The sequence below is a fragment of the Lichenostomus cassidix genome, chromosome 10, assembly GCF_008360975.1.
Source record: "Lichenostomus cassidix isolate B80296 chromosome 10, HeHo_3.0, whole genome shotgun sequence".
In the NCBI taxonomy this organism is placed as follows: Eukaryota; Metazoa; Chordata; class Aves; order Passeriformes; family Meliphagidae; genus Lichenostomus; species Lichenostomus cassidix.
In genome coordinates, this window is record NC_139491.1 from 279,751 (window position 1) to 297,978 (window position 18,228).

The following is an 18,228-nucleotide window of genomic DNA, read 5'->3' on the forward strand; positions in this document are numbered from 1 at the left end:
GACAGCGTACCGGGATGGGACAACCGGATGGGGCACACTGGGACAGGGTACCGAGATGGGCCACCGGCAATCTCGACTCGGCTCCGGGGTTCGGGGGGTGGCCGGGCCCGTTCGCGGGGCTGTGCGGGTGTCCCGGCCGGGCCAATCCCCGGCGCTACGGGGTGCCCAGCCCGGCCCCGGAGAGGGGTGTCCCGGCCCTGAGGGTGGCGTGTCGCGGTCGCTTCAGTGCCGCCTCCTCCGGGGCCGCGCCCGGGCGGGCGGAGCGGTGGGCGGGGCCTGGCCTGGCCCATCCCGGCGGGCCCGGGCGGACGATGTGAGGAGCCTGGCCGGGCCGCGGAGCCACCCGGGGTAAGAGCGGAGTGGCTGTGGTATCGCCGTCGGCGCTGGCCCAGCCGCCCCCGTCCCGTTCCCGGCCCCGGCCCGTCACCGCGGGGCCTCAGCGCGGCGGCCCCGGGCGCTGCCCAGCTCTGCGGGGCCGCGCGGCCTGTCCTGTCCTGTCCCGGGCGCGGCCCCCGGCCCCGGCTCCGGCCCCGGCCCCAGCCCCATCAGCAGCTATAAATATCCAGCACCGGATTAAGCCAAGTAGGACGCGGTGAGGGCTCTTGGAGGAGGAGGCGGCAGGCCGCGGTGAGGGGCTGCGCTGTCCGACCTGGACCCTGTCTGACGCTCTCGCCGTATCCCGACACAGGTGAGTCTTTGCATCCCTCCGGGATGAAGCTGAAAAAGCAGGTGACAGTGTGTGGAGCTGCCATCTTCTGTGTGGCCGTCTTCTCCCTCTACTTGATGCTGGACCGGGTACAACACGACCCTGCACGACACCAGAGCGGGGGCAACTTCCCCAGGGTGAGTTTGGAGGGTCTGGGGTGAGTGAGAGGGGTCCTGGGATGGCAAACAGGGACATTCAGCCAAGGAAATTCATGGGGAGCCAGCCCTGGCTTCTGGCCTTTAAGCTGCCAGGGCCAGGGCTGGCTCCCCACAGCTGTGGGTGACTTTCTGCCCCTTGCTGTGGCCTCTGTGTCCCCAGAGCCAGATCTCGGTGCTACAGAACCGGATTGAACAGCTGGAGCAGCTGCTGGAGGAGAACCATGAGATCATCAGCCACATCAAGGACTCGGTGCTGGAGCTGACAGCCCATGCAGAGGGGCAGCCAGCATTGCCCAATCACCCCCCGAATGGCTCCTGGGTGCTGCCTCCTGAGAGTCGCCCAAGTTTTCTCTCCGTGTCCCCACAAGACTGCCAGTTTGCTCTGGGGGGCAAGGGACAGAGCCCAGACCTGCAGGTGAGGGACTGGTGGCTCTACTAGTGTGAGTGGTCTATACCTGGACACCTGTGGGAGCCTGGCTCTACTCTTTTGGGGGTCTCTCAGCCCTGTCTCCTACCTACAGATGCTGGCTGTGTATTCCCTGCTTCCCTTTGACAACCAGGATGGTGGTGTCTGGAAGCAGGGCTTCGACATCACCTATGAGCCCAACGAGTGGGACACAGAGCCTCTGCAGGTGTTTGTGGTGCCACACTCCCACAATGACCCTGGTGAGAAGCAGGGGAGTGGTAGGGTTGGCCCAGCCCCTGCTACCCTGCAGTGCTGGCAGGGAAGGGCTGGGCCCCCCACAGTGACCCCTACCTGTGCTGCTAGGCTGGATCAAGACCTTCGACAAATACTACTACGACCAGACACAGCACATCCTCAACAGTATGGTGCTGAAGATGCAGGAGGACCCACGCCGCCGCTTCATCTGGTCCGAGATCTCCTTTTTTTCCAAGTGGTGGGACAACATCAGTGCCCAGAAGCGGGCTGCTGTGCGCCGGTAGGGCTGCCCACCTGGCCCCACTGCCCACCTAGCTCCCAGGCAGGCTGAGAGCATGGGGTGTGTGAGGGAAGGGCCCTGGGACTGGAAGGTTGCCTCGGCTGCAGTGCAGTGGCTGTGGGCCCTGCGCTGCACATCATGGGGTGCTCTGGAACTGCCAGAAGTCTCCCACTGCCATCAGATGTCAGAGCCACTGCTGAGTAGGGTGAGAGGTGGGGGAGACAGATCTTGCCCTGGACCATTCCCTGTGCTCATGGGGCTTGGAAACTTGTGTGCAAGGCCCAGGGCACCATGGAAGGGTGGGAGACCTGGAGAGCAGGATTGTATGGTTAGACAGGGCCCCCTTGTCTGACCCCTGCCCTGAGAGCATTGGGGATGGAGGACACAGTGGAGGGTGTTGTCCTGTGAGGGAATGGACTCTGGCTGGCTTGGGCTGTGGAGGGATGACTCTCTCTGTGGGGACAGCATGACAAGGGGGGAATGGCAGCGGTGGCTGTGGGGGCTGCAGGTAGGCTGTAAGTGGCTCAGGGCAGGGGGGACTCTGCCACAGACACGTGGCTTGTGCAGGGCTCTGACACATCTCGGGTGTCCCCCTCACAGGCTGGTGGGCAATGGGCAGTTGGAGATGGTGACAGGCGGCTGGGTGATGGCTGACGAGGCTAATTCCCACTACTTTGCCATGATTGATCAGCTGATTGAGGGGCACCAGTGGCTGGAGAAGAACATTGGTGAGAGCAGGGCAGATGCTGGCTAGGGGCCTGCCTGATGTGCTGCAGGCATGCTGGCCCTGACAAGACCCTCCTCACAGGAGGTGCTGCCAGCCCAGCACGGGGCTGACAGATCTCTGTGCCCCCAGGTGTGACACCGCGGTCAGGCTGGGCTGTAGACCCCTTTGGGTACAGCTCCACCATGCCCTACCTGCTGAAGCGCTCCAACCTGACAGCCATGCTCATCCAGCGTGTGCACTATGCTATCAAGAAGCACTTTGCTGCCACCCAGAACCTGGAGTTCATGTGGAGACAGACATGGGGTGAGGGGCTGCTGGGACGGGACTGTAGAGGGGACCCTGTGGGGCAGGTGGCAGCAGAGAATGCCTACCAGCTGCTTTTCTGTGCAGATGAGCAGAGCACTGGGAGGTGATGTCTGCCCTTTGGCACAGCCCCAGGGTGACTCCCCACTCCCCATGCCCAGCAACACACTGTGGGAGGCTGCTGTGACCTCTGAGCTCCCAGCTCTGCTCTGTCGGACAGCTGTCCTTGGGCCCCCCTGCTCAGGGGGGAGAGCCATTGCTGGTGCTCACCTGTCCTTGGTCCCACAGATCCAGATGCCAGCACCGACATCTTCTGCCACATGATGCCTTTCTACAGCTATGACGTGCCCCACACCTGTGGCCCAGATCCCAAGATCTGCTGCCAGTTTGACTTCAAGCGCTTGCCTGGAGGCCGCATCAATTGCCCCTGGAAGGTGCCTCCCCGCGCCATCACCGATGCAAATGTGGCAGAGCGGTGAGTGCGGCAGGGGCAGGGACATGCAACTGCTAGCCCTGTGGCCCATCAGGGGCCAGCCTCATGTCCTGGCCCCCACACAGAGCCCAGCTGCTGCTGGACCAGTACCGCAAGAAGTCCAAGCTGTACCGCAGCAAAGTGCTGCTGGTGCCCCTGGGAGATGACTTCCGCTATGACAAGCCACAGGAGTGGGACGCCCAATTCCTCAACTACCAGCGCATCTTTGACTTTCTCAACTCCCGGCCTGACCTCCATGTCCAGGTATGTGGAAAGTTCTGTGGGGCTGGGGGCAGCTGGAGGCCACTGCAGTGCAGTTGGAGGGATGAACAGTGCTGGAAGGGGTGATAGGAACCCCCAGTGTGGGAGCCCCAGCTCAGGTCTGTATGTGCTGTCTTGCAGGCACAGTTTGGGACGCTCTCCGACTACTTTGATGCCCTGTACAAGAAAGTGGGCATCGTGCCGGGGATGAGGCCACCTGGGTTCCCGGTTCTGACTGGGGATTTCTTCTCCTATGCGGACCGGGAGGATCACTACTGGACAGGATACTTCACCTCCCGGCCATTCTACAAGAGCCTGGACCGGGTGCTGGAGTCCCACCTCCGGTGAGGGGCAGTGGGCTGGGCCACGGGGCATGGGGGGCATGTGGGGGGCATGGGTGAGGGGTGGCTGGGCAGTACCCAGGAGCCCCACAGCCCCTGGTCTGTGCCAGCCACCAATGCACTGGGCTGGCACAGGCAGTACCAAACTCTCACCCAGCCCCAGGGCAGTGTGTGCCTTTGCCAGTCCCCCCAGGCCAGCTGGCCCAGCATTGTCCCTGGGGCAGGGACCCTCAGTGACCCTGTCCTTGCACAGGGGGGCAGAGATCCTGTATAGCCTGGCACTAGCCCACGCCCGCCGTGCCAGTGCCGATGGCAGGTACCCGCTCTCTGACTACGCCCTGCTGAGCAATGCCCGCCGCAACCTGGGCCTCTTCCAGCACCATGATGCCATCGCTGGCACCGCCAAGGAAGCTGTGGCTGTGGACTATGGAGTCCGGTGCGTGTAGGGGCCAGGGCACCCTCAGGGCCTGTCTCAGTGGGGCTGGTGGGCTTAGGGCTGGGAGAGTGTCTAGGTATGGGAATCCTGTGGGGGGATCCTCCCTCTCATGCGGAGAGGTGGAGGGTGTTGAGCGGATGCTGGGATAGATGGGGATGATGGTCCCGGGTGGCTCATTCTGCCTCTGCCCCAGGCTGCTCCACTCTCTCACCAACCTCAAGCGCGTCATCATCAATGCCGCACACTACCTTGTGCTGGGGGACAAGGACATGTACCACCACGACCCTGCTGCACCATTCCTTGGCATGGTGAGCAGTGCCAGCCCCTGCACCCTGGCATGTTACCCCCATGCCTCTGGAACAACTCCATGCTGCAGGGGCCAGGAAAAGGGCCCCAGCTTGTGCCCATGTCCCTGGGCCCAGCTCACAGGGGGTTTGGGCATATCCCAACTCTTTACTGCTCCTCCCCAGGATGAGACACGCTCCAGCCAAGACTCTCTCCCAGAGAGGACAGTGGTCAAACTGGACATCTCGCCTCGGTAGGGCCTCCTGCCTTGCTCTGGGGACTTATGGGACTGTGGGGAGGCAGTGAGGGAGTACCTGTGAAGCTGTGGGTAGGTGCAATGGATCTGTAGGTAGTGTGGGGCGTGGGACATCTGGGATGCTGTGAGGCTGGGATGCCATCCCTGTGTTACCCCCCACAGGTTCCTGGTGGTGTTCAACCCACTGGAGCAGGAGCGCCTGAGCGTGGTGCCAGTGCTGGTGGACTCCCCGCACGTGCATGTGCTCTCTGAGGAAGGGCAGCCCCTGCCCTCCCAGCTCAGCGCCACCTGGAGCTCTGCCACTGATGTGGTGCCTGATGTCTACCAGGTATGGAGTGCCCCACACCCACAGCCTGTGTGTGCCAGCCTCTCATTCCACACACTACCAGGACGCACCAGCAGCCCTGCTCTGTCCCTGCCCCACAACGCAAGATCCCACAGCTGTCAAACCCACAGGTCCCCATACATGTCCCTCAGCAGAGGCCCTGCAGTGCTGAGCAGGGTCTTTGCCCCACTGACCCCCAGCCATCCCCCAGACACGGGGGACTGGCTCAGGTCTTCACACTGCCTGCAGGTGTCTGTCCTGGCCCGCCTGCCTGCACTGGGGCTGCGTGTGTTGCAGCTGCACAAGTCCTTGGATGGCCACGCCACGCCAAGGTCTTCCACGCGCCTGTACCTGCATGGCCGGGACCGGCCTGTGCACAAGCCCAAGGCTGTGCCCCTGCACATCTTCCCGGCTGCTGCTGATGACTTCTGCCTGGAGAACCAGCACCTGCAGGCCTGCTTCTCGGGGCGCTCAGGCCTGCTGCAGGTGAGTGCAGGGTGTGGGGTGGAGGAGGGGAGGGGTACATTGCACTGCTTCATGCACTTACTGCTCTGCCCGCCCAAACCTGCAGAGCCTGCGCCAAGCTGGGGAGGAGCAGGGGCACAGGGTAAGCAGTGAGTTCCTTGTCTACGGCACCAGGACCTCCAAGGACAAAAGTGGGGCCTATCTCTTTCTGCCTGACGGCGAGGCCAAGGTACAGGGTCCACCCTTGGAAGCCAGCTGGCAGCTGTGCCTGCAGGACTGTCCTCAGGCAGCGGCCTCAATGCAGCTATCCTTCCCCCCAGCCCTATGTTCTTAAGGAACCTCCAGTGGTGCGGGTGATGGAGGGACCCCTCTTCTCAGAGGTTGCCAGCTACTACCAGCACGTCCAGACCGTGGTGCGGCTGTACAATGTGCCAGGTGAGATCTTGAAGCTGTGCCAGGGGGTCACTGGCCCAGGGAGCTGGGTGATGCTGCCTGTGGGACTCAGCCCCTCACTGCCTACCCACAGGAGTGGAGGGACTGTCCCTGGACGTGTCCTGCCTGGTGGACATTCGTGACCACATCAACAAGGAGCTGGCCCTGCGCTTCAGCACTGACATCGAGAGCGATGACACCTTCTTCACGGATCTCAATGGTTTCCAGGTATGCAGCACCCTGGGGAGGGACAGCAGCTGCACACAGAGGGACAGTGCCCTGGCACCAGGCACTGTGGGAGCCACCTCTGGCCACTGATCTCTGTCCCTTGGCAGATCCAGCCCCGCAGGTACCAGCGGAAGCTGCCACTGCAGGCCAACTTCTACCCCATGCCTGCCATGGCCTACATCCAGGACATGCAGAGCCGCCTGACACTGCTCACAGCCCAGGCCCTGGGGGTCTCCAGCCTCCGCAGCGGTGAGCTGGGGTGCTGTGCCTTGGGGACCTGCTGTGAAGCTGGAGCTGTTCTCCCTAGGGGAAGCAGGGGAGGAGGATGCTTCAGGCTAGGCAGGGTGCCCTGGTCCTGCTGTCTCTGTGCTGTGTGGGGTGGCTGGTGCCTGGTAAAGCCTGGGGTGCAGGGACTCATTCTCCACAGGCCAGCTGGACGTGATCCTGGACCGGCGTCTCATGCAGGACGACAACCGAGGCCTGGGCCAGGGGCTGAAGGACAACAAGCGTACCTGCAACCGGTTCCGGCTCCTCCTGGAGCGCCGCTCCACTGCCAACAAGGTGCCCTGGCTGTGAGGCTGCAGGACGGGCAAGCCCAGCCCTGCCTGGGATGGAGCAGGGTGGAGGCATCTGCAGGAAGCCACACGTGTGATGGGATGGAGTGTCGTCTTCCGTCCTGTCCCATTGCACTGGCACTGGGAAGGGATAGGCCTGGAGCAGGGGGCATGGGGAGAGTGGGATATGCAGTGGGGTCGTCCCTGTGGAGCCATGTTGCCCTCATAATCACAGTGTTCTTGTCCCATCCCCTCGCTGCCCTCTATGCATGTGCTGTGCCACCCATTCAGAGCTCCAGCTTCTTTTCCAAACTGATCTCCATGTTTAAAGCCTTGAGCTTCCCTGGCACCAGGACTGGCAGCCCCGAGGTAATGGCCGGCCTGGCCCTGCTGTCTCTCCCTGTCTTGTGCATTAGCTGTTAGCCACTAGTCTAGCCAGGCTTGTAGCAGGTCTGTAGCCTGACCATCAGCTAGCCGGGGTCCTCTCTGGGCGCTGGGGAGGGGAGTCCTGCCTGGGCAGGGGCAGCTCTGTGTGCCCTGTGCTGGCAGGCGCCTGGTCTCGTGGCACTGCTGGAGAGGGGGTTCTGTTCTGTGGGACTCGCCCAGGCTCTGCCTGGTCCCCTGGCTTCCTGGGCCCATGCTGACCCATGTGCTCCTTGGCAGGTGCAGGATGAGCGCCCCATCAGCTTCCCCTCCCTGCTGAGCCACATCACCTCCATGCACCTGAATGCTGAGGTTTTGGTCATGCCAGTGGCACTAGAGAAGCCAGCCCTGCCAGCCCTGCGCTCCTTTGTTCCCCTTGCCACCACCCTTCCCTGCGACTTCCACATCCTCAACCTGCGGATGCTTCAGGGAGAGGTGAGCTACAGCCCAGGGGTGGTGGGACTCTGGTGGTGGTCTTGCCCCTGCTGTCCCCAGTGTTGTGCCTCACACTCCGGCTCCCTGCAGGATGACTCGCTACCATCAACTGAGGCAGCACTGATCCTGCACCGCAAAGGCTTTGACTGCAGCCTGGAGGCCAAGAACCTGGGCTTTAACTGCACCACTAGCCAGGGCAAGGTGGGACCAGGCTACCCCCACACCCCTACTGGGTCAGAGCTAGGCTGGGACCTTGGCATAGCTGGCATGGCTTGTGTCAGGCTGTCCTGGGCATAGTGCTGCCCCCCAGGCATCACATCGTCACCTGGGCCTGCCCTCTTCTTTCTCTTCTCTCCCCAGCTGGCTCTGGGAGGCCTGTTCCAGGGGCTGGAGCTGGGATCCCTGCAGCCTACCTCTCTGACACTGATGTACCCACTGGGCACAGCCTCCAACAGCACCAACATCCACCTGGACTCCATGGAAATCGCCACGTTCCGCGTCCGCCTGGGGTAGTGTCGAGTGGGAGAGGAGTGGAGTGGCTGGACAGCGCAGGAGCAGTACCAGTACAGCAGTAGAGTGGGGCCAGCAGTACTGTGGCAGGCATGGGCAGGAGGGGCCGGACTGGCAGAGGCTGCTCCTGTCGCCTTCTAATTTATTAGTTCCATGTTCTCAGATAGATTTTTGAATGAACTGCTGTGGGAGGGCTGGACAGAGGCTGCCAGATGCGGTGCCAGATGGGCTGAGCATGGCTGGGGAGGGCAGCAGGCTGGGCTCTGCTGCTGCTGGTGGGACAGACACTGCTGCCCTGTCATGTTCACAGGCTGCCCAGGAGTGTGGCCACCCCAACGGCTTGGGCAGAGGCAGGGCAGCAAGGGGAGGTCAGGAGCACTGGTGGTGTTGGGCAGCTGCCCGAGGAGGTGCTGTGGACTAGGGACTGAGCTTGCCTGGAGCTCATAGGAAACACAAGGATTTTTCAAGGGCCCTGGTCTGTGTGTGGTTTGTGGTTCTCACTCAGGTGAGGGGGAGCAGTGTGCTGTGGGGAGACAGGGCAGCACTCCGAGGCAGAGGGAGGCCTACTTGAAGATCTGACCAGGCGCCCCAGGCACCTGGGAGAGGCTGGTGGGATGGTCAGGCCCAGTCGTGCTCAGGGGCGAGCAATGCCTGGTGCTGGCAGGACCCAGGGGGATGAGAGTCAGTTCCCTGTGTGGGCAGCAATGCCTGGATGAAGCATGGGAGTGCCTCCCCCAATTCCAGAGCCTTTAGCAGTCCACTCTCTGCTGGAGCTGCATCTGCTGAGTGCCAAGCTAATTACACCATGTCACTAGGGCATCCTCCTGGTTGCTGTGGGAACCACAGTGCCACACTTCCTGGCCCCCTGGGGCTAATTGCTACCAAAGGATGCCAGCAGGGAGGGGGCATTGGGAAGGACTGGACGAGGTGGGAGAGCTGCCTCAGCTCTGGCTTGGTTGGGTTGGTCTCGATGAGCTTACAGGTCTTTTCCAACCTAAATGATTCTGTGATTCCATGATTCCTGCCCAACCCCCAGCACATCCACATCCCATGGGCTTGGCTCCTGGAAACTCAGCACCTTGCGGCGCTTGCACTGTGCCCTGGCTTGGTCCACTGCCCTTGCTGTAACTCCAGGATCCCAGGATGGGACCAGATGCCCAAATGTGATCCTGGATCTGGCAGCTGATGCCTTGCATCAAGCTGGGGAAGGAGCTTGCTGTCCTGCTCCTGGCCCCAGAAGCTCATTACTGATGCTCCCGCCTCCGCCCCGGTCCCTGTGGACAGAGCAAGTGCAGGAGGCTCTAATGGCTCTGAGCAGCTCTTGGTGGAGGCCACGATGGAGGCGGGAGCAGGAGGGGCTGTGGTTTCTGCCTCCACTGGAGCCAGAGCTGCATCTGCTCAGGGTTGGTCGGGAAGATGCTGGATGGGCTCCTGCTCCAGCTGCTCCTCACCACAGCTCTGTTCCCCGGCATCCTTGGGACAGGTACAGCTCCATTCCTGCCCCTCCTGTCCTTTGAACCCATCCCTCATGGGGCCTTGTCCCTTGAGGCTTGCTCCCTGACAGCCCAGAATGGAGGTTGGGGGGTCTGTGCAGGGAGGCAGTGGTCTGCACTGAGAGAGGTAGTCCATACTGGGGATAGTGGTCCAGGTATGGTGGTGCTGGGGTTACTCCCATTGCATCACATCTGTAGGGTGTAAGTGCTGTCCCTGTGGGGTGATGGGGAATAGGGAGGGAGTTCAGTGTGGGGGATGGGGGCTAACCTGATGTCCCAGGGGCTTTCCCCTCCTCTCTGCCGCCATCACCCTCCTTGCTCGTGTTTCTCCTTGCCGAGGCCATGGTGAGCACTGGAGGTCATGGCATGCATGGGGCCATGGCTGCCAGAACGCAGTGACCTGGGGGAGCTCTGCTGGTGCTGCCTGGTGGGCTGGAGCCTGCTCTGAGGGCTGAGGTGGGGGCCCTCTGTGTGGTGTTAGCCAGCCCCCCTGGGGCTGGTGAGCTCTCAGACCAAACCAGCTCAGCACTGCTGGGAGTGGGAGGGCTCTGCTCTGCAGCATCACGACAAGGACCATCTTTCTGGAGCTGGCAGCCTGTCTTACAGGCACCGTACAGTTTCTGTGGTCCCCGCAGTGGGGACTTGTTCTCAGCCCTCTCCAAGCCCCTGCTTCCCACTGCAGTCTTGGTGCAGAACCTGCACCTCTGCGAGGGCTATGTGGGCCCTGATGGCCACACCCACCCCGGCTTCTACTGCCCGCGGCTGACGGACCCCCCCGGCCACCGATACTGTTGCCAGCCCAGCCTGGATGCTCTCAAGTCCTGCTGCTCTCAACTGGCTCTGGAAGCCCTCACTGGAGTCAACTTCTCCAGCCTGGCCAGCCCCGATCTACTCCGGTGAGCAGGACTGCAAACCGGTGTGCTGCTGAGGATGGGGTGGGAAGGGGGGGGCCTTGGGGCTCCTGGCACATCCCCAGGGATTTCTTGAGGCCGCTGGGGCAGGGGCTGTGGTGTCCTTTGGAGCCCACAGTGGGCCCTGGGTGGCCAGTACCACTGTGCTGTGGGGCCGTCATTGCTGGCCCCTCCTGAGGTGCCCCACCCCGCAGGAACCCGCTCGCCCTGCCCTTCGTGGGGCTCTACGGGCTCCTTGTCCTCCTGCTTATGGCCATCGACCTCTGCCACTTCTACCGGACCCGACGCTGCCACCTCAGCCGCCTCCTGCCGCGTGCCTGCCGCGTGCCCTGTGGACCCTCGGGGGGGCACCTGGCTGGCACCCGGCCTTCTCACGGTGCCCCCAGACGGATGCGCCCCGGGCAGGGCTGCTGAGGGGGTGCCACGGGCAGGGCAGGGGGTGTACCCGGGGGGGCGCTTGCACAGCGGGGTACAGCGGGACACTTGGAAGGGGGACACTCGCATCCCAGGGTGCAGCACGGGGGGGGGAACTCGCACCGCGGGGGAGCGCACGCGTTGGGGAACACTTGCACTCTGGGGTGCTGCGGGGCGTGGGTGGGATGCACGGGGGGGGGATACTTGCACCCCGGGGTGAAGCACGGGGGGCTGTACGGGGGGAAACACTCGCACCCCGAGGTAGAGAGGGGCGCGGGGGGGGTGTACGGGACGGGGACACGCGGGGACACACACGAGGTTGCACGTGGTCGGTAGCGGTACCGCCGCTCCGCGGGGCGGCGCTGCAGGCTCGGCCCCGCCCATCTCCGGGCTCGCCCTGTCACGTGACAGGGGCGGTGGCGTCCGGGTTCCCCAGGCGATCGGCGGTGACGTCACGGGTGCAGCGCGATGGAGGAGCCGGTGAGCCGAGACGGACGGGACCGGGACGGGCGGGTTCCTGTTCCGGGGGTCCTTGTCCCCGAGGGTCCCTATCCTGGGTCCGTCCCTGGGCAGCCGCCCGTGCGGGGCCCAGGGCCGTGTCCCAGCCGGTGCCCGTCGGCAGGTGACGGCGGAGCAGCTTCGGGCGCGGGGTAACGCGCTGTTCCAGGCGGGGGATCACGGCGCCGCCCTCGCCGCCTATACCGAGGCTCTCAGCCTGAGCGACGCCGCGTCGGAGCGCGCCGTTCTGCACCGCAACCGGGCCGCGTGTTACCTGAAGCTGGTGAGCGCTGGGCGGGTGCGTCACCACGGCCCTGCAGGAACCTGCCCGGCTGGCTGGGGTTTCACTGCCGCCCGCCCTGGCCTGTCTGACTTGGCCAGGTGATCTCTGCGCTGGGGGCTCTGATAGTCCCTGGGCAGGATGCTCTTGATGGCAGCTGTTGTCTCTGCTCGATTTTCTCCCTGTCTCTGCTTGCTGTTCCCTGCTGCCCCACCTTCTGGGTGGGCTGTGTGGGCCAGGGCACCCCTGGCTGTGCCTGGGCTGTGAGTGTACCCTGGGGATGTTCCCAAACAGTTACAGTGTCTCTGGTGTCCCGCACAGGATCTCTACCTGGGATAAGGGGCAAACACAAGGAACTTCAGGGGCTTGAGTAGACCAGAAGTGCCTGAAAAGCATCAGAGCCTCTAGGCTCCCTGGACACCCTCTGAGGGTTGTGTTCTGGGAAAGACAAGGCGTCCTACCGGGCTGGCTTGCTGTCTTCAGTTTTGCTGTTCCTATCCTGTTCCCAGTCCCCAAAGTGAAGGATGTAGGCTGCATGGGCAGCGCTCACACGTTTCCTTCTCCTCTCTCTCCACAGGAGGATTACACCAAGGCAGAGGCTGATGCGACTAAAGGTACTGTCAGTGAGGGTGTGTGTGTGTGTGAGGGGGCAGCGGGTGGGGAACCAGCCTCTGCACTGCCCATCAGGGCAGGTGGGGGTAGGCTGTGGGCTCTGCAATAGACCCCCTTTGTGCAGCCATTGAGGCCGACGGCCGGGATGTGAAGGCGCTGTTCCGCCGCAGCCAGGCACTTCAGCAGCTGGGCCGTCTGGACCAAGCTGTCAGTGACCTGCAGCGATGCATGAGTCTAGAGCCCAGGAACAAGGCCTTCCAAGAGGCCCTGCGTGCCCTGGGCAGCAGCATGCATGAGAAGGTCGGTGGAGGGGCAGCGGGGGCTGCCAGGCCCCCTGTGGCTGTGGGTGGCTGGGGAAGGTGGGGAGGACTGAGACACTTTATGCTCTGTTGCAGATGAAGACTATGTCCTGCACAGACTCGAAAGTAGAGCAGATGTTTCAGATCTTGCTGGATCTTGATGAAAAGGATGCGGACAAGAAGCAGAAGGTCTGAGCTGAGGGAGCAGGATGCAGGGCTGTGGCTGGGAGGAGAGGAGGGGAGGATTGGTGCTCCCAGGCCAGTAATGGCTGAGTGGTGATGCCTGGCCAGGCTGGGCTTGCCCCGCCACAGAATGCTCCCCCAGGCAGGGGTGGAAGGTGGGTGCTTGCAGCTGCCAGCAGTTCCCTGTGCACTATGTGCTGCTGTGACCCAGACCAAACTCTCCTTCTCCAGGCTGCGCAGAACCTGATAGTGCTGGCACGAGAAGAGGCTGGAGCAGAGAAAATCTTCCAGAGTGATGGTGTGCGGCTGCTGATGCAGCTGCTGGACACGGCCAAGGCTGATCTGATGCTGGCATCCCTGCGCACGCTGGTAGGGCTGTGCTCCGGCCACCGCTCTCGGGTAGGTCCCACCACACCCCAGGGCTGGGCCCGGGGGAGGGCTGTGCTGGGGAGGCTGCAAAGTGTCAGATGGGAGCTCTGAGCTGTTACCTGCCAGGCCTGAACTTGTGAGAGGGAGCCATCCTGATAAGGGGCTGGGAAATGCTAAGGCTTCCCCAAGGCCTCCAGAAGACAGATATGCTTGTACCTGCAGACCATGGCCATCTTGGAGGAACTGGGGGCCCCCCGTCTCTCTGCGGTGCTGGGTGTGGAGCATGAGCAGGTGTCCCTGGCTGCCTGCAACCTGCTGCACGTGATGTTTGAGTCCCTGAAGGAGGGACTGCAGAAAGACTTCCGCGGAAAGGAGGATGCGGTGGTGTTGGGTGAGTGTGGGCCGCCCTGGCTGGCTGTTGAAGGGGGAGAATCCCAGGTAGGTGCAGAGATCTCATGGTTTCTTTTGCTGTTGCCATGTCACTGCTCCCTGCAGCAAAACCGGGCTCTGGTCCAGGAGAAGCAGAAGCTTGTGGTCATGTGTCATAGTTTGACCCTGGCCAAACACCAGGCACCCACGAGTCCCTCGTCCATGGGGTGCAGACCTCCAAGGCCAGGCTGTTCCATCTTGGGAGCAAGGCCTCTCTCTCCACTGGGACTCCCACTGGACCACAGCCTCCTCCAGGCATCCACCTGGTTGTAGGTTGATCTCTGCATGCCCCGTGGACCCCATGGGCTGCAGGGGGACAACCTGCTTCCCCATGGTCCTCACCATGGCTGGCAGAGGATTCTCGGCTCTGGAGTCAGGAGCACCTCCTCCCCTGCCTTTTCTACTGACCTTGGTGTTTCCATGTTACTTTCTCTCACATGTTCTCACCTCCTCCTCCTTCTGTGGTTAGAAAGAAGTGTGTGCACCCATTGTTTTGATTTCTTCTTAAATACGTTATCACAGAGGTGTAACCAATATCTCTAATTGGCCCAGTCTTGGCCAGCGGCATGTCCATCATCTTCAGAGCCATCAGAAATTGGCTCTGCTGGATATGGTGAAAGCTTCCAGAAGCTTCTCACAGGAATCATCTTTGTGGCCCCCACACTACCAAAAACTGGGCCAAGCAAAACCAACACATCTCTGCCAGCTGTACCACAGAGGGGTGAGGTCATGCTGAGGGTGCTGACTGCTGGACACTGTCTTTTTCGGAAGATTCCTCCAGGGACCTGAAACTGCTGATCAAGCACCTTCTGGAGCTGCTAGTGCTGGAAGGGGCCTCAGCGCACGGCCGTGACAATGCCCTCAACCTGCTCATCAAGGTGGTGCCCAGGAAATCGCCAAAGGAGACCAACAACAGCCTGAGCCTCTGGGTGATTGACCAGGGTGAGTGGAATGGCCAGCAACATCCTGCTGGGGCGTCATGCCCCTCTGCCCTGGCTCTGCACATTCAACTGTGCCCCTCACTGTGGTGTCTGACCTTTCTCAGGCCTGAAGAAAATCCTGGAGGTGGGTAGTACAGTGTGTGGCAGCTCGGGCAGCCTGCCTGTGACAGAGAACAGCCGGATGAGCACCTCTGTTCTGCTGAGCAAACTGTATGAGGACCTGAAGTGCGATGCTGAGAGGGAAAACTTCCACCATCTGTGTGAGGACTATGTGAGGTAAGCCAGAGTGTCCTGGGGGTGATGGAGGTTTTGTCACCTGTAGCCTGGCAGCACCTATCACCCTCAGTGCTAAAGCTGATTACAGACCCACTGGGAACTGCTGTGGGGGAGGTTCAGCAGATGGGGCAGGAAGAGGCAGGTGGGATCAACCTGACCCTTTCTGGTGGTCTTTCCCTGAAGGAGCTGGTTCGAGGGGCATGAGCTGCCGGGAAAGCTGCGGGCCATTCAGACGGTGTCGTGCCTGCTGCAGGGTCCCTCAGATGCAGGAAACAGGGTGTTAGAGCTGGAGGGGATCATGGACAGTGTGCTGTCCCTCTGTGCCTCTGTCTGTGAGGCCCACCAGCTGGTAGCGGTGGAGGCGCTGATCCACGCGGCTGACAAGGCCAAGCGTGCCTCCTTCATCACGGCCAATGGCGTCAGCCTGCTCAAGGAGATCTACAAGCACAGCGAGAGGGACAGCATCCGCATCCGTGCACTCGTGGTGAGCATGGTGGGACAGGGTGTGGTGGGGCTGAGCCCTGGGGTAGGCTGTGGGTGTGGGACCTCCAGTCACAGTGCTGCCCCTCCCTGCTGGGGGTCCAGGAGGCACATCAGGGTGCCTATGCCCATTCCTGCTCCCACACTCTGTTCCCGGCTGCAGGGCCTCTGCAAGCTGGGATCTGCTGGAGGCACTGACTTTAGCATGAAGCAGTTTGCTGAGGGATCCACCATGAAGCTGGCCAAGCAGTGCCGCAAGTGAGTGCGCCAGGTGTGGGAGGGTTGGGCAAGGCAACCCATGGCTGTGCTCCCTGCAGCTGAGCTGTCCACAGCCAGGCTCAGGGACCACTCTCCCAGGTGGCTCTGCAATGAGGCGATTGATGCAGGCACGCGGCGCTGGGCTGTAGAGGGCCTGGCCTACCTCACCTTTGATGCGGATGTTAAGGAGGAGTTTGTGGAGGACAAGGCAGCAATGCAGGCCATGTTCCAGTTGGCCAAGGTGTGTACCAAGAGCTGTGGGGTGGGCATCCTGGCACCAGGGAAATGTGCTGGGGTGGGTGTGGGGCTCATGCTGTGGCGTGGGATGTGTGGAAGATGCTGGGTGGGCTCCAGTCCTGGCCACTCCTCCCTGCTGTGAGTGTGACGGGTGCCCGTTGTTGCCACAGTCTGAGGATAGGAGTGTGCTGTATGCTGTTGCCTCCACACTGGTGAACTGCACCAACAGCTATGACCATGAGGAGCCAGATCCACAGATGCTGGAGCTGGCCAAGTATGCCAAGCAACACATCCCAGAGCAGCACCCCAAGGTGAGCAGGGCACGCCTCACGCCTGTGCTTGGGAGGAGAGTGGGTGGGTGGGACAGAGCCTGGGTTCCCAGGTGTGGACAGGGTGTCCTTGAGGCCCACATGGATGGGGTCAGGCACCTCACCAGGCAGCTGGTGCTCCTGAGCCAAGTGTGACCTTGCTCGTGGGACAGGACAAGCCAGAGTTTGTGAAGCGGCGGGTGCGGAAGCTGCTGATGGCTGGCGTGGTGTCGGCTCTGGCCTGCATGGTGAAGAGCGAGAACCCGGCGCTCACCAACTCCTGTCGGGAGCTGATCTCCAGGTGCGGGCATGCTGGGGACAGGAGGGAGCTGGGTTCCCAGGCTGCCAGCATCCTGCTGGTGAACTTACATGTCTGTGGTGAAGGCCATCTCCTGGACAGTAGTGGGGATGTCCAGGAGTCTGGTGCAGCCTGAGCCCACTGTGACTGTCCAAGTGCTCCAACTACTCCCACTTGGTCCCTAGAGTGTTCCTGGCGCTGGTGGAGGAGGCAGAGGACCGGGGTGGCGTGGTTGCGCAGGGAGGAGGCAAGGTGAGGGCATGGACCCCATGTGCTGCTGCCCTACACTGCTCCAGTGGGTGCTGGGGATCTGTGGTTTAGCAGGGGCTGCACTGGCTGCCTTGTACATGAGGCTGTAGGAAGCTGTGGCTGCTCCGGATGCTGTGGCCTTGGCTGCAGGATGAGCTGCTGTTTCTGCCCCCAGGCTCTGATCCCACTGTCCCTGGAGGGCACTGAGGTGGGGCAGACCAAGGCAGCACAAGCCCTAGCAAAGATCACTATCACCTCCAACCCAGAGATGGCATTTCCTGGGGAGCGGGTGAGTGCTGGGGCTAGGGGTTGGGTCTGCCAAGCAAGGGCTCATGTGGGAGCAGCAGTGGGCACTGACTCGGTCCCATGTGTGCTGTCTCCACAGATCTACGAGGTGGTGCGGCCGCTGGTCAGCCTCCTGCACCTGCAGCGCACAGGCTTGGAGAACTTTGAGGGGCTGATGGCCTTGACCAACCTGGCTGGCATCAGTGAGAGGCTGCGGTAGGAATAGGGGAAGAGCGGGGCTGGCTGTCCCCTTGGGCCTGGCAGGCTGCCCCTGGCAGGGAGCACTCACTGTGCCCCCCCACCCCCCCAGGCAAAAGATCCTGAAAGAGCGGGCTGTGCCCATGATTGAGGGGTACATGTTTGAAGAGCACGAGCTGATCCGGCTGGCTGCAACTGAATGCATGTGCAATATGGCCATGAGCAAGGAGGTGAAGACCAGGCTGGGCTAGGGTCTGTGCTGGGTTGCCAGACCACAACACCCCCACTCATTCCCTCCTCTTCTTCCTGTGCAGGTGCAGGAGCTCTTCCTGGCTGAGGGCAGCGACCGGCTGAAGCTGATGGTCCTGTACAGTGGGGAGGAGGATGAGAAACTGCGGCGGGCAGCCTCAGGGACTTTGGCCATGCTGACTGCCCTGCACCCCCCCATCTGCAAGCGGATTCCCCAGGTGGTGAGTGCCCAGGGTGGGCCGGGGGCACCCGGGACTCTGGGACAGCACCTCATGTCCCATATTTCCTCCCTGGGGTGATCTGGAGCTCTGGCCCCAGAAGACAGGGCAGCCTGTCCTGACGTTGGCCTGACTCTGAAATGGGGCTGTGGCGCGGGAGCTGGGTCTCTTCTCTCAGGGTCTGTGGTGATGTTGGCCCCACTCCCCTGCAGACGGTGCACTGGCTGGAGATCCTGCAGGCTCTGCTGCTGAGCCCCAATGCCGAGCTGCAGCACCGTGGTGCCGTGGTGGTGATGAACATGATGGCAGCTGCACGGGAGGTGGCTGAGCAGCTTATCGCCAGTGAGATGCTGGAGATCCTCTCAGTGCTTGCCAAGGATAAGGACAAGGCGCGGGTGGCCCAGGTGGCCCAGGAGAGCCTTGCACAGGCCGTGGCTTATGGCCTCATCAAGCCCAACCCTGGCCAGGCCTGAGGGCCCACGGGG

At 62.3% G+C, this 18,228-nt stretch overlaps 3 protein-coding genes across 6 annotated transcripts; all 3 read left to right on the top strand.

Annotated features, from left to right (window-relative positions):
- The first annotated feature begins 211 nt into the window (after window positions 1–211).
- Window positions 212–8,729, top strand: MAN2A2 (mannosidase alpha class 2A member 2). Of its 3 annotated transcripts, none has more exons than XM_085070125.1 (24): window positions 212–348; window positions 689–843; window positions 1,025–1,279; window positions 1,386–1,530; window positions 1,634–1,805; window positions 2,406–2,533; window positions 2,662–2,835; window positions 3,124–3,310; window positions 3,394–3,571; window positions 3,710–3,912; window positions 4,163–4,345; window positions 4,539–4,653; window positions 4,816–4,883; window positions 5,049–5,214; window positions 5,461–5,691; window positions 5,777–5,905; window positions 5,997–6,111; window positions 6,203–6,336; window positions 6,444–6,585; window positions 6,764–6,897; window positions 7,182–7,259; window positions 7,554–7,748; window positions 7,839–7,949; window positions 8,109–8,729. In XM_085070125.1, exons 2-24 carry the CDS (start codon window positions 712–714, stop codon window positions 8,259–8,261), a joined length of 3,528 nt encoding a protein of 1,175 aa, XP_084926251.1. In that variant the 5' UTR covers window positions 212–348; window positions 689–711; the 3' UTR covers window positions 8,262–8,729. The 3 variants fall into 3 exon arrangements, with proteins under 3 accessions (XP_084926251.1, XP_084926253.1, XP_084926252.1); XM_085070126.1 differs by having other exon boundaries at window positions 270–582; XM_085070127.1 differs by lacking the exon at window positions 7,182–7,259.
- A 287-nt stretch (window positions 8,730–9,016) lies between these two features.
- LOC146432474 (protein shisa-like-1) lies at window positions 9,017–11,182 on the top strand. Its single transcript, XM_085070139.1, has 4 exons — window positions 9,017–9,421; window positions 9,543–9,741; window positions 10,434–10,647; window positions 10,857–11,182. The coding sequence occupies exons 2-4, from the start codon at window positions 9,675–9,677 to the stop codon at window positions 11,074–11,076; spliced, it is 501 nt and encodes a 166-aa protein (XP_084926265.1). The 5' UTR covers window positions 9,017–9,421; window positions 9,543–9,674; the 3' UTR covers window positions 11,077–11,182.
- Window positions 11,183–11,365: 183 nt separating this feature from the next.
- UNC45A (unc-45 myosin chaperone A) lies at window positions 11,366–18,216 on the top strand. Of its 2 annotated transcripts, none has more exons than XM_085070128.1 (20): window positions 11,366–11,556; window positions 11,699–11,857; window positions 12,432–12,468; window positions 12,591–12,766; window positions 12,862–12,954; window positions 13,180–13,347; window positions 13,540–13,708; window positions 14,518–14,688; window positions 14,792–14,963; window positions 15,147–15,447; window positions 15,607–15,701; window positions 15,780–15,942; window positions 16,109–16,249; window positions 16,420–16,547; window positions 16,730–16,796; window positions 16,969–17,082; window positions 17,179–17,294; window positions 17,389–17,506; window positions 17,591–17,746; window positions 17,956–18,216. In XM_085070128.1, exons 1-20 carry the CDS (start codon window positions 11,545–11,547, stop codon window positions 18,214–18,216), a joined length of 2,817 nt encoding a protein of 938 aa, XP_084926254.1. In that variant the 5' UTR covers window positions 11,366–11,544. The 2 variants fall into 2 exon arrangements, with proteins under 2 accessions (XP_084926254.1, XP_084926255.1); XM_085070129.1 differs by having other exon boundaries at window positions 15,801–15,942.
- The last annotated feature ends 12 nt before the right edge of the window (window positions 18,217–18,228 follow it).

Bases quoted from the DNA above. Each gene is read 5' to 3' on its own strand.
- UNC45A (XM_085070128.1), top strand. The intron at 11,858-12,431 runs GTGAGCGCTGGG...CTCTCTCCACAG, and splicing joins CCGCGTGTTACCTGAAGCTG to GAGGATTACACCAAGGCAGA. The intron at 17,747-17,955 runs GTGAGTGCCCAG...ACTCCCCTGCAG, and splicing joins GCAAGCGGATTCCCCAGGTG to ACGGTGCACTGGCTGGAGAT.
- MAN2A2 (XM_085070125.1), top strand. From the start codon at position 712: ATGAAGCTGAAAAAGCAGGTGACAGTGTGTGGAGCTGCCATCTTCTGT. The intron at 6,112-6,202 runs GTGAGATCTTGA...GCCTACCCACAG, and splicing joins GCGGCTGTACAATGTGCCAG to GAGTGGAGGGACTGTCCCTG. The intron at 6,337-6,443 runs GTATGCAGCACC...GTCCCTTGGCAG, and splicing joins CGGATCTCAATGGTTTCCAG to ATCCAGCCCCGCAGGTACCA.
- LOC146432474 (XM_085070139.1), top strand. From the start codon at position 9,675: ATGCTGGATGGGCTCCTGCTCCAGCTGCTCCTCACCACAGCTCTGTTC. The intron at 9,742-10,433 runs GTACAGCTCCAT...TTCCCACTGCAG, and splicing joins CCCCGGCATCCTTGGGACAG to TCTTGGTGCAGAACCTGCAC. The intron at 10,648-10,856 runs GTGAGCAGGACT...CCCACCCCGCAG, and splicing joins GCCAGCCCCGATCTACTCCG to GAACCCGCTCGCCCTGCCCT.